At 52.2% G+C, this 12,137-nt stretch overlaps 5 protein-coding genes across 5 annotated transcripts; 1 reads left to right on the plus strand and 4 right to left on the minus strand.

The window, feature by feature from the left end:
- Positions 1-386: 386 nt before the first annotated feature.
- On the minus strand, positions 387-2,058 carry BKA58DRAFT_457498 (uncharacterized protein; the record flags this gene model as incomplete). Its single annotated transcript, XM_046174633.1, has 4 exons — positions 387-854; positions 908-1,505; positions 1,555-1,964; positions 2,054-2,058. The coding sequence occupies 4 exons, from the start codon at positions 2,056-2,058 to the stop codon at positions 491-493; spliced, it is 1,377 nt and encodes a 458-aa protein (XP_046025011.1). The 3' UTR covers positions 387-490.
- Positions 2,059-3,939: 1,881 nt separating this feature from the next.
- On the minus strand, positions 3,940-4,137 carry BKA58DRAFT_292410 (uncharacterized protein; the record flags this gene model as incomplete). Its single annotated transcript, XM_046166876.1, has 1 exon — positions 3,940-4,137. A coding segment is annotated over one exon (198 nt), but the record flags the coding sequence as incomplete, so codon positions are not given.
- A 2,020-nt stretch (positions 4,138-6,157) lies between these two features.
- On the plus strand, positions 6,158-7,466 carry BKA58DRAFT_172232 (sorbose reductase SOU1). Its single transcript, XM_046165201.1, has one exon. The coding sequence runs from the start codon at positions 6,430-6,432 to the stop codon at positions 7,258-7,260; it is 831 nt and encodes a 276-aa protein (XP_046025013.1). The 5' UTR covers positions 6,158-6,429; the 3' UTR covers positions 7,261-7,466.
- Positions 7,363-9,794, minus strand: BKA58DRAFT_172204 (major facilitator superfamily domain-containing protein). Its single transcript, XM_046165199.1, has 3 exons — positions 8,852-9,794; positions 8,231-8,801; positions 7,363-8,177 (listed from the first exon to the last, which is right to left on the minus strand). Exons 1-3 carry the CDS (start codon positions 9,689-9,691, stop codon positions 7,465-7,467), a joined length of 2,124 nt encoding a protein of 707 aa, XP_046025014.1. The 5' UTR covers positions 9,692-9,794; the 3' UTR covers positions 7,363-7,464.
- Positions 9,795-10,174: 380 nt separating this feature from the next.
- Positions 10,175-12,025, minus strand: BKA58DRAFT_384489 (putative penicillin-binding protein). The gene is made up of 2 exons (XM_046170270.1): positions 11,721-12,025; positions 10,175-11,511 (listed from the first exon to the last, which is right to left on the minus strand). Exons 1-2 carry the CDS (start codon positions 11,827-11,829, stop codon positions 10,376-10,378), a joined length of 1,245 nt encoding a protein of 414 aa, XP_046025015.1. The 5' UTR covers positions 11,830-12,025; the 3' UTR covers positions 10,175-10,375.
- Between the last annotated feature and the right edge of the window lie 112 nt (positions 12,026-12,137).

A 12,137-nucleotide genomic window follows, 5' to 3' on the forward strand; every position in this document is an offset into this window, starting at 1 on the left:
GACAACAAGTGTTTCTTACAGTCCCATTGCAGTGTGGACACTCGGAAAAACGCGTGTATCTCTGTGGAGAATGATGCAATCTGATTGGCCGAGGTAAGGAGATGGCGACGGATTTTCTTTTCTTAGAAACAAACTACATCAGCCTCTTCATTTTGACATCCTGTTTGAGCATGTAGTCCGGTGTCAGTCGTCACATCAATGCAGAGGGGAACCAGGGTGTTCTGCATGGGACTATTGATTCCTGCTAGATGATAACCAAGGTGCGGCGTGCAAGACGCGTTGCCAACGTGTTACCTTTCGATCATAAAGTTGATATACCTTCATATGTAAAACCTCGTAAATGTTACCGATCTTGAGCATGTCAACGAACACCCCGGTAGAGATATCAGTCCAACGCTTAAGAAATGTCCGCATGCGCTGCTCCCCATTCAAGATGGGAACTTTTGGGAATGTTAACGTCGCACCAGCGATGACAGCTCTGAACGGGCAGCTAGTTGAAGTCGTCTTGGTCGACGCCGACCTTGACTTCGAAGTGCTCCATGCCGCCAAAGCCGTGCTTGGTCAGCCAACCAGTAGGGATGACCGACTCGAACTGAGTCATCCAAGGCTCAGCAGACCCCTTCTTGAAGATGATGTGCAGGTAGGGCTTGGTGACGGCAGGGATAGCAGGGACTACTACTCCAAGAGCTGCTGCAAGAGCTACCACAGCAGGAGCTGAGGCAGTGTCACGCTGGGCGGGCTTGCGATGGATACGAACTGACGCCAGGGAACGGCTGCGAAGGATAGAGCGCCAATGTCCGTTCATGCTAGAGCATTGACGGTTGTGAAGGACGCGACGGCCGAACAGGCGGTAGCTGTAAGATGGTCAGTGAATAAATCATTTGATGAAAGAGGCAGGGAAACTTACAGGTCCTTGGCTTCACCATCAGTCTCGGCAACGTAGTTGGCCTTGAGGTAGCGACCGAACCCAGCTTCGATCTTGAGGCTGTTGGCCCAGATGTCAAGAAGACAAAAGACCTCGATGCCATCAACAGCACGCTCCAGCTCGTTGGGCTTATCACCGACGGCGATGGTAAGATTACCAACGAAAGGCGCATCCTCATCGCGCTCTCCTGGGGGACCAAGGTTGGAGACGATATCCGCGGCGGTTGGATAGAAAGTTTTAAGGTAGTACACGATCTCGGTGAGGTCCATGCCGATCTCCTGCTTGGCCATGTAGATGGGTCGGTACTCAGCCCTGAGTTGACGGCATACTTGGGTAAGGCCCCAGAAGGGACGATTGGTCTCTCGTACTTCGGCCTTGGGCTTGGGCTTGGCTGAAAGGCGAGACTTGTTGCTGCCGCCCGAGATCTTCTTCTCCTGATCCTGATCGACAATGTCAGACGCCAAAGTACGGCTGCGATCGAGACGAGTGCGGGGACGCAGAGAGGCGATGCGCGGTCGGTAAACGAGAAGAGCCTGCTTGGGACGACCATAGGTGTGCATGTAGATTTGGTTCCTGAGTTCTATTGTGAGTCAGCTTGTGTAACAGTGGGTCAGATTCGAAAGACTGACCTCCGGGAAGGTCCATGAAACGGAACGGCTTCTGCAGAGCGGGGTCGCTGGTGCCGACCTTCTGCTTGAGAGCGTTTTCAACCAATTTGGCCATGGTGCTATCTGGGTTTTTCTTGGTCTTTTTCTTGACACCGGCATCAGTGCGCGCGTGACCTCCACGCTTGCGCTTGCTCTGGCGGATGGGCAGGGCTTGGGCAGGGACAGAACTCATGGTGAGTGCCGCGAAGCCAGGTACAGGCAATCCAGGGGAGGGCGGCACAGTCGCATGCTCCGAGCCCATGATGACGTTAAACCTGCCGTTGAAGCCATTCTGGCGTGAAGTTGGTGTAGAAGGGGCAGGAACGACTGGCGGATGACCGAACTTCCTGGGAGATGAACGAGAAGGAGGTGGGGTGCTCGGGCGAGTAGGGCTGTCTGAGTTAGCAGAGTCCATCATACCAACACTGGGAACTTTCGGGTGGCTACTCGTAAGATTTGCATGTGAAAAAAGGGGACTCACGCCATGAGGTCTTGTACTTCCGGCTTCTTGCTGGTGTTGAAAGAAATCGCCGATAGCTTGGGAAATAGTGATAATCAAATATTGAAGGTACTTGTGAGGTGTAAGAGAAATGGAGCGTAGACGATGGGACTTCTTTTATCTCCCGCGAGGTAAAAGTGAGCGAGGAAAACACCAACGATGATCGCCACCAAAGTCTCTGACGGTGACTGGGGAAATTGCCCAAATCGGAGGTCGCCTCGAAACTAGGCCTCAGGTAAGAGAGCGGGGATACTTGGCAGTTCATTGTCACAATCGTGTTTGGTGCTGGTGTGATGGATTTTGGAAGCAAGAATGTTGGATACGATGTCATTGTACAATAGTTCAAGAACGTGGAAGGAGCGCGTGATTCAGTCACGTGGTTGTGGGTAGGTCTTTCCTATTGTACTGCGAGGGAAGGCAGCATTGCAGTACCAGTTGCAGTCATGGCGATGGGTCATTAATCGCAAATACCCAAGTGCGGACCCTGAATAAGAAGGTGAAGTGCGATTGTTGATGGTTGCAATCGTGGAGAGAGCGACTCCCTCCAACTGTTATCTCCGATATCGCGCTCGTGACTATGAACAAGAACGTGCTGTTGTAGACTGCTGCAACGTGCTATTGTGTCGAAATCCGTCGTGACTTTGATTCAGCGTGACCACTATCATGTAAACGTCGTGGTGGTTTGATCGAGGCAAGTGAGCTGGGAGCCTAAAGTAGATAGAAAGTCCCTCCGTCGACCGAGTGGCTGTTGAGTTGGTCGCGATGCAAGATGCGGTGACAATGCGCAATGATATATCGAAATGAGTGGTAATAGAACTGAGGGTACTAAGTACCAAATGATGTCGTGATGGCTGTGGTGGGAGCAAACTGGAGTACAAACAAGCGCCCTCTTATATGCAAGACGATATCGAGAGCAGTAGAGCCTGGCAGAAATCGACACTGCAGCTCCACATATATGGAGGGAGATAAGACTTTACATGAGTAGATGCATTCAAAGAGGAAAGATCCGAAGGTCGTGGTAGAAGGAGTGGACCCTGAGAGCTGCCTGAGCCATGACGTCGTCATCTCCACGATAGTTACTAGGGCACCTGAATCAGTATCGCATTGCTGCATTCACAGTATCACGTGTTAACGAGTCAACTTTGTTTAGATTGTTGTAGAATTTTAACAAAGTCATAAGTCCTGACTCCCAAAGACATCTCTGTACAGTACGACACGAATTCTGCTATCCCATGATGTAATTGTCGATCGTGTCTACATTGCGCTCCACTCGCAACCCATCGTTCGTCTCCTACATCCGCTGCTAATCTGTGCTCATTGATGGTAGACCTGTTTCATCATGTCTATCTAGGTATTGTAGAAAGGATTTGCATACCGCCAATAGCCCCCAAGGCTTCTCCGATGCCACGAATTCACATGGTGGACTGGTACGGCGAAGGAGCAAAGCTTCTTACTTCATCTGATCCAGCCTCTCCAAGCTCTAGCTGAATGACTAGGGGGGGATACCAAGGGATGTGGTGGATCTGGATGCTGTCAAATACGCTCTCACGTATAGTTGTGAGCCAGGCGGGGTTGTCGTATTGAATAACAAGCCACATTGTGTGGCAGTATTTCTCTGCCAGAACCCTGTGTCTGAAATCAGACGCATCGAATGCACAGTAGGAACCTTCCAACGCAACTTCAAAGCGAACTGATGTCCAACACGCACGGATCTTTAGTAGTGGAACCAGGTCGTCAATCACAGCCAAGCATGTAAAACCATGGGCCCGGTACCTCAGCGCTGAATTTTCTTCATCCTCGCCCCATAGAAGCCGTACAACGCGAGGACCGCCGCTCGAATCGGGAACGACTGGGTAGAAGGTATCGAAGTATACCGATATCATCTCGATTCTGTCCCAACGGAACGTTACTTCCGCTTCACGACGCTGGAGCGGCAGGAATTCGGCTCGAATCTGACGGCACACTCTTGTAAGTCCAGCGTGGGTGCCGGGAAAGGAAGGATCATGCTTGGGATGAGTTTGTTCGTGAGACACTGAAGAGAAGTGGTACACCCGGTTGCGCAATTCTGTCCATCGTCAGTTTTAAGTCTCGTAGGAGGGGCGAGGAGAACCCCGTACCTGGGATAAGATCGAGGAAGCGGAAATTCATCGTGACTGTGCTGTAGGTTAGGAGGTGGATGACAAATCTCTTTGACGGTAGCTATGAAGTCAGCGTGCTCGCGGATCGAGATTTCTATGCAGAGCTAGTGCTATGTGGACGGTACGGCAATCTTATACTTCTTTGCTCCTGACTCATATCTAAGTGCGATGCGATACCTTGGTTCATCCGGTGATACGCCTGACAACTTGGATTGACTGGTTCTTCCACCTCGCTGAAGTGGGTATTGATACGTACAGTATAATCTACTTCCGTGCATCCTATTCCAAGCCAATGAATTTCATTCCCAGTGCTCGGACGTAACATGCGAAAAGCACAACCTGACGTTGTGACCATTCGATAACCGAACCTCCAGACCGCGAGCGCTGCGCCACGCATCAGGTGCACTACCTGCTTCTTTATAGCTCTCAAGGGAGTTGAAAACGATGTTTACCAATGTGGTCTGAAAGAATGCGCAGGCGGTTGTGATCCGGACATCTCCAATAGAACCATCGCTAACCTCGTCGAGCCACTTTCGGTTTGCATGGAAAACAAGTGCGTTGAGATCACGAGCTTGACTTGGAGTCCGGGGAATCATGTGAGGGTGTACGAAACTAGAATTATCCCCAATGATGGTGGGCACTATCTTGCAGTCCAGACTAGGGTACGCAGCCTTGAGCTCGAGGATTGGCAGGACGCTGAAGCGAGAGCCGAAACTGTATATCTTGAATGGTACCTCGACGCGTATCTTGTGATGCAGAATCATAGAGTCGTCGGCTATGATAAGGAACGTTTGGCCATAATGGGGTACGCCTGCAAGGTCCAGCCGAACCTCAGCCTTCCGACGTTGGATGGGGCGGTATTCTTTGCGAATCTGGATGCACGCTCTGGTGAGGCCCGCATAGTTACCATCGTCGTAGCCCTCCACTCGCCGTACGTAACTAGCCTTAGAATGAGGTCCATTATCTGGTGTTGTGACGATCTCGTAGATGCGGTTGCGCAACTCTAAACTCAATTAGTACCGAACGGCCTCAAGAGGAAAGGGAGTGAGTCATTGTGCAGCTGCTGGAAGATCTAGAAACCTGGAATTCATCTTTGCGAACTGTTGCGTTGACGGGTGGTACTCAGGGTATCCAAGTCCAATGTGGAGTTGCGTGTCCACAGTGCGATTGAGGAAGCGAGATTGTTGTGAGGGTGCAGACGGGAGTCGTCTAGCGGCAGACCGTGCACACTACCTAGGTAAGCCCGGAGGCTTATCGTGCTTCTGAGGAGTAAAGGAAGAAACAGCTGAGCATACTTTCCTGGATCTACTGCAACAAGATACAAGCTATCTCATGCGTACGAGCTACTTCCACTACTCTTGTGGACCATAGTGACTGGCCGAGAGGCTTGATGAACGTGACCGCCTTGACTGCAGCTTTCTCTTCCTCGGTCGCCGTATAGTGGAAAAGTTTGGCTAAAGAGAGTCGCCAAATGTTGTCTTCAGGTGCCGAGGGAAGTGGACTGCTACCTCATCGTCGTGTGCGAGGCGTCCGAGTGGCTTCGCTACGTGGATGTTGATACTTTGCTCGTACTCCAGACGAACTTGCCTAGTACTATCCGCTATAATGGCATCTCACACCGTATAGAAGAAAACTGCCGTGCGAAACATGGACTCCGGGCGCCGCAAAGGACGTGCCATGGCTGCCGCATGGCAACGCCCGGGAAGAGAGTTGGTGAGAGGCGATAAAATCATGTTGACCTGACTGATCTCTTGCATCTATTGACGCCTCCGAGATTCCAGCCGAGCCAGAGTGCACTCAATCGCTAGGTAAGCATCGTGGGAGGAAGTCATAGAAGTAGGGCTTAGTCGGCAGTAGACACGGTACGAGCCGCGCACTCAGAAGGAAGGTAAGCCGAGGGCAACGGGCACCATCCCAACTCAGGAACCATCCCGCCCCATCCGGACGACAGTCCTCCAGATTTGCCCCGCAACACCACCCCGTGACGCAACACCACTCAATGTCTTCCTCGGCGGGGTAAAAGATGCACCGTCAAGTCGCGGCCTTTGAGCCTCACTCGGCAGACCTTCCTCCGCGCAGTCTCACGCGTCTAGATACATAAGTGTCGACCTCCGACTCCGACTTCTTACTATACAGACTGCAAAGTATCTGTCTTTTTTATAATTGACAACTCTTTCACAAGCTTCTAAAGCATACATCCTCCCCCAAAGAACCGCCAAAATGTCCATGTCCGTCGAAGAATGCCAGACGCCGCGCGCCGGTTTCCCCAAACCCGTGCCCGACACGCCGACAAACGTCATGCAACAATTCAGCATGAAAGGAAAAGTCATCGTCGTCAACGGTGCAGCCGAAGGAATCGGCGGAGCTGTAGCTGACGCCATGGCCGAAGCAGGCGGCAACGTAGCCCTGTGGTACAACTCCAACAGCGCCGCCATAACACGCGCAGAGACTCTCGCAAAGACACACAACGTAAAGACAAAAGCCTACAGCGTGAATCAAATCGACGCTGCTGCAGTCCAAAAAGCCGTCCAGCAAGTTGTTGAGGATTTTGGCCGCATCGACGTCTTCGTCGCCAACGCCGGCACAGGAGACAGCAAGCCTCTCCTCGACCAAACCCTCGAAAGCTACCACAACCTCATGAAAGTCAACGTCGACGGCCCCGTTTTCTGCGCCAAGTACGCCGGCGAGGTATTCAAAAAGCAAGGTTTCGGCAACTTGATCCTCACCAGCTCCATCTCAGCACACATTGTCAATGTACCCATCGACCAACCTATCTACAATGGTACAAAGGCGTTTGTGTCGCATTTGGGCAAGTCGCTAGCGAGGGAGTGGAGAGAGTTCGCGAGGGTTAATATTGTGAGCCCGGGGTTCTTTGATACCAAGATGGGGGCTGGGCCGCAGGTTATTAATGAAGGGTTGAGAATGATTCCGCTCGGAAGGCAGGGTAACGTTAAGGAGATTAAGGGATTATTCTTGTACCTGGGCAGCGATGCCTCAAGCTATATGACAGGAAGTGATTGTATTATTGATGGTGGGTATGTATTACCCTAAGTTTGGGGTGAGTAGCGAGGAAAGAATTGATACCATGTCTGCTGTTCATGAAAGAAATATCTTCATCGACTTCGTTATTACATTTTCAGTTGTCTACACTCTTGCAGCTTTTCAAACAAGTGATCAGACGGAAAGGTTGAAATTAAAAGGTCTATGTGCTCGCTAAGCCCAGATGAATAAGAAATTAAAAATACAATGAGAATTCTACTCATCTTTACTCCTCGCCCTGTCCAGGCTCTCCCGCTCAGTCGTCTCTCCACTGCCCGCTTCAACACCTTCGCTTCCCTTGCTCTCTTCATCTCTCCTCTTGTCTTGAGCGATGTCTGGCGCAGGAGCGAAGTTGCTCTTGCCTCTGATCCTCTTACCAAAAAGGTAAAAGACTACCGGCATCGGTACAAGCACGGCGGCCACACAACCAAGCAGTGTACTGGCCCACTGGATTCCCATACCGTTAAACATGAAAGTTGCGAATAGCGGGAAGACTCCACCGAAAATGGACCGCATGAATGTGTTTGCTGCAATGGCGGAAGCGGCAAACATGAGATACGCGTCGACAATATAGTTGAGCAGCGAGAGGAAGATGGAGAAGATGCCGAAGCCGGTAAAGAGACCACTCAAGACAGGGACGATCCAGTGAACATTGCCGGTGTAGCCTGTCCATCCAAACCAGAAGAGACCAGCCGCGAAGAGAACACCCCCGACCATGCTGATGGGTAGCCGCCATTCTGGAACCGGGATGTTGTTGTTGGCTTCCAGTTTTCTGATGTAACGCGGATTGTCAAGCACAATGATGATGAAAGCAATGACTTCACCAGCGACCATGCCGAAGTAGGCAAGTCCGCCAATGCCCGGACTCCAGCCGTAGACTCCTTGAAATACGAGAGCATATGCGGTAAGGAAGAGGTAGAGTAGACCATCTGGCGCCGTTAGCTAAGTCCTTGTGATAAGTTGGTGGGTTATTCAAACTTACAGATGAAGCTCATGTAGATGGTGATGAGAAGCACGATAGGCTCAGTAAAGAGGATGCGCATCGGTCGGCTGACGTTCTTGACGATCAACTCTTTAAAGTCGACCTCGATTTCCTCCTGCTTTGCGTGTATACCCCAGTTCTTGGTTCGTCTTCTAAGCTCGCTCGCCTTGTTGATCAGCACAACGGGAGGATAGGTCTCCTCCATGAAGAAGAAGAGTAGAGCAAACGACAAAAAGCCCATGAAACTGCTGATGTATTCGGTCCACCGCCATCCCAGGTCACTCTGTGTGATGAATCCTCCGATGAAGGGTGCGAGTAGAGGGCCCATGAAAACAGTTGCGGAAAAGACTGCGACGGCGAGACCGCGAAGTTTGTTGTCAAACATATCCGCGAAGACGGCGGCGACGATAGCGAGCGGAGAAGAGCCAAAGAGACCGGCGAAGAATCGACATATCAGGATGGTTTGGAGATCTTTGGCTGCGGCAACAGCGATGCTGAAGATGGCGAAACCAAAGGCAGCGATGATGAGCGGAGGTTTTCGGCCGTACAACTCGGAGAAGGGCGCCCACATCTACACTAGTTAGCATTTCTGTTCCCAGAGTGTAATTAGATTTGACATACCAAAGGACCAAAAGCATATCCAAAAACGAACAAACTCGTTCCTAGAGTACCCACAACATTGGCAACACCGTATTGTTGCGACACTGCTCCGGTAGCGGCCGAGAAGATACTGCTACCCATGGTGGCTGTGAGGGCGTCGAATGCTAGGATAGCACCAATACCGATCTTCTTGTTCATCGGCCAGTTCTGCGCATGGAGTGGGTCGTCAACGCCGTCGAACTCGACGACATACTCCTCCCTATCCGGTAGCAGGGGAGGGAAAGGCTTGCCAGCTCCTAGGTTCGGTAATGGCTTCTCTGTACGGCGGCGCGTAAGGGTCCTTGACAACCGTGAATCGACCCGCGATGCACCAACTGTGCCTGCATGCTGACTTCTGTGTGTCTCGATTCGACGGATGGCTTCGGGGTTGCGTTCAGTGGGATGTAGTGTGAGGTAGTTGCCGCTTGAGGCTTGCGAATTGACAGTCGGTCGGCGGTCGCGTGCGGGGGTCGAGCGGGCGGTGCGTATCTCTTCGAGGCGGGCGCTATGTGTCGATGCAGAGCTTGCAGAGCTAACCGTCGAAGCCGAAGATGTGCTGTGTCGTGAGAGAGGCGAAGCGACCTCCTCTTCCTTTTCTCTGGTGGGTGATGCCACCGCTTCTGTTGGGAAGGATATCTCGCTCTGGGTGCGCTCCCCTCGCTCGTGTGCTTCGATGTTGCGCAGGCGCTCGTCGGGTGTCTGATCGTGCAAATGCCGTCTGTGGTACTCTTCGCGAAACTGCCTGTGCGGGTCCCAATTTGCGAAGCGCTCAGGGCTTGCATTCGCCTCATTGCGCAGGATGTTAAGGTCTTCGTTCTGCATACTGGCTGCTCTCTTTCCTTTCCTCGACCAAGGTGTTGAGTGGTGCTGTCGCGCTGGAAAGCGATAGAAATTGCCAGCGCTCGGCTGTCGGAACAATAATAGTAAATGTTCAGCCCGACGACGAGGCCGTTGTGGATCGTGTGGATCTAATGCGCGACGGTACGACTAGTCGTGACCGTGTTTTCGGGAGATGGACGCGGATGCTGTCAATGGCGATGAACAAGCTTCAATCGTTCAATCGCTTGACAGCAGCCCGTCGCCCTAAGTATCTGGCGCGCGTGGCCGTCATGAGCGAAAGATTTGCTCGCCTGCACATCTCCCGCATCTGTCCCATGCGACATGGCGAGAATATTGCCGATACCAGCGTCCATATCCGGCGGACAAAGGCTGAGTAAGCCACCGCTAGCCGACTGAGCGAAGGCGGTCAGAGTTATCAACCATCATGATTGGACGGGGCAGCTGAGCACAGAGAAGAGGTTTGCCGGCGGAAATAGAAGTTCGGATACGTCATGGCAGAATCTGCTGGGTAATCAGCGGCGCAGGCCATCGTCATCACCGTGCATATGTAGCGCCTCATGCAAGTGGGGCACCTCGTGGTCCTCAATTGAGAAATCGTCGCAATAGGGGGAGATGCGATTGATGCCCATTCATATGCCCATCGACCCGCAGTAGCATCTATTAAATCTACATTGCAGCTACCATCCTCTCAAACATCTTCCCCAGGTGCGTGTGTCGGGTCTCGCCAGCCGGCAATAGCTGCGTCGCGAAGATGCCACAAGTGCCGCCCTTGCGATCAATCCACCACTTCAGATTCGGTGCACCTCCCCATCGTAACGTGCCAGCCCTCAAGCCTCCATCGGCATCGTCTTCGAGTGCTACTAAACCCCCCAAAGCATGAGACCACTTCCGCGCACCAGGCGTGCCAATTGGAGCATCGCCTGGAATCATGATGGCGGCGTAGGCTGGGACAGACAGCGTCTGATCGAGCGACTCTTGCGCCGTGGGTGGTATACATGGAGTAAACAAGAGGTCGATACTTTCCGCCTTGAGAAGCTTGCCATCATTCCGGAGAAGCGACTTCAGAAGTACGAGGTAGTCTTCGGTATTGCCGAACAAACCCCCGCCACCAAACTCATCTTGAGGATCCAGCGGCTGTGCCAGTGGCATGTCCGGTGGATTGCCTGGTATGAGAGCTGCATCAGGTGTAGGACGAGTCGTCATCGGCATCAACTCCTGCTCGATATTGTTGTGCTTGACGTAGAAGGAAGTTTTGTCCATCCCCAGGACGTCAAAGATGTATTGGCGCATGTATGCTTCCAGCGTGCAGTTGTTGGCCCTCGCGATCATCAAGCCCGCAAGCTCCAGCCCGCCACCATAGGCGAAGCCGGAGCCGGGGTCGAAGAGGAGAGGTGTCGCAAAGCACTGCGTGATAGGCGCGCGCATGAAGAGACTTTCTTCGTTGAGATGCTGCCTCCACTTCACGAGGTCAGCCGAGAGAAAGTCATAGCCAACTCCGCTTGTATGTGTCAGCAATCTTCTCAAAGTCAATCTTTCTTTTGCAGGTTGTAAGATAGGTTCATCAGCGGTCCAGCCAGTTAAGACAGCGGGGTTCTTCCATTCAGGCAGTAAACGATCGGTGTCAGTGGGTTCGTCGAGCGAAAACAGCCCGCGCTCGACGCACTGCAAGGCTGCGATAGCCGTCACTAGTTTCGTGCAAGATGCCAGCCATACAGTCGTCTTGGTCGATACTGGTGGCGACGTGGGATGAAGCTGCAATGTGCCAAATGCAGCAAGAAAGTCATCCGGCTCTGAAGTATCAGCTGTGAATCACGTTAGCCGCGAACCGTAGGCCATGTAACAGAAACACAAATGACAAGCGAGGTCGCCGACCGTGCGAACGGCTGCGAGCATCCGACGGCTTCGTCGCATATTCCCAGTCCATCTCAACGTGCTGCTCTCAAACGCACGCTAAACTCAACGGCCCTGGCAAGTGTTTTGGCAAAAGAAAACATGTAAAACTAGACCATACCCATTCGAAGGGCTCTTGCAGCACCGAGAGCCACACCGGGCAGAAGGCGCTCAGGGCCGGATGCAACTGCCGACGCGAAAGCGTCATTGAACGAGGCAGAGGTTGTCATCTTGGTTACTTGGAAGGTACGTAATGCTTTGGTTGTTTGTGGATGTCATTTCTAGAGATACCGGTCCCCTTATAACTAGATACATGGAGACTGCGCTTATCACTCACTCTTCTGCGTGACTCACAACTGTATAACCGAATGCCTCAAGAGATATAAAAAGGGCGCTGTAGGATTCAGGACGATGCAACAACTATCGTGAGGCTTCAGTCGCTTAGATGCTGACAGAGCGCGTTGCTGTTTTGAGTACTAGGGCGAGGGTGCCATCCTGATTCCGCGACTATTTTTATGTCCTATGGGCGTAGCCCCTC

This window comes from Alternaria rosae (assembly GCF_020736505.1).
Source record: "Alternaria rosae strain MPI-PUGE-AT-0040 chromosome Unknown BKA58scaffold_5, whole genome shotgun sequence".
Classification (NCBI taxonomy): Eukaryota; Fungi; Ascomycota; class Dothideomycetes; order Pleosporales; family Pleosporaceae; genus Alternaria; species Alternaria rosae.

Bases quoted from the DNA above. Each gene is read 5' to 3' on its own strand.
- BKA58DRAFT_172232 (XM_046165201.1), top strand. From the start codon at position 6,430: ATGTCCATGTCCGTCGAAGAATGCCAGACGCCGCGCGCCGGTTTCCCC.
- BKA58DRAFT_172204 (XM_046165199.1), bottom strand. From the start codon at position 9,691: ATGCAGAACGAAGACCTTAACATCCTGCGCAATGAGGCGAATGCAAGC. The intron at 8,802-8,851 runs GTATGTCAAATC...TAACTAGTGTAG, and splicing joins GATATGCTTTTGGTCCTTTG to ATGTGGGCGCCCTTCTCCGA. The intron at 8,178-8,230 runs GTAAGTTTGAAT...TAACGGCGCCAG, and splicing joins CATCTACATGAGCTTCATCT to ATGGTCTACTCTACCTCTTC.
- BKA58DRAFT_384489 (XM_046170270.1), bottom strand. From the start codon at position 11,829: ATGACAACCTCTGCCTCGTTCAATGACGCTTTCGCGTCGGCAGTTGCA. The intron at 11,512-11,720 runs GTATGGTCTAGT...CGTGATTCACAG, and splicing joins TGCAAGAGCCCTTCGAATGG to CTGATACTTCAGAGCCGGAT.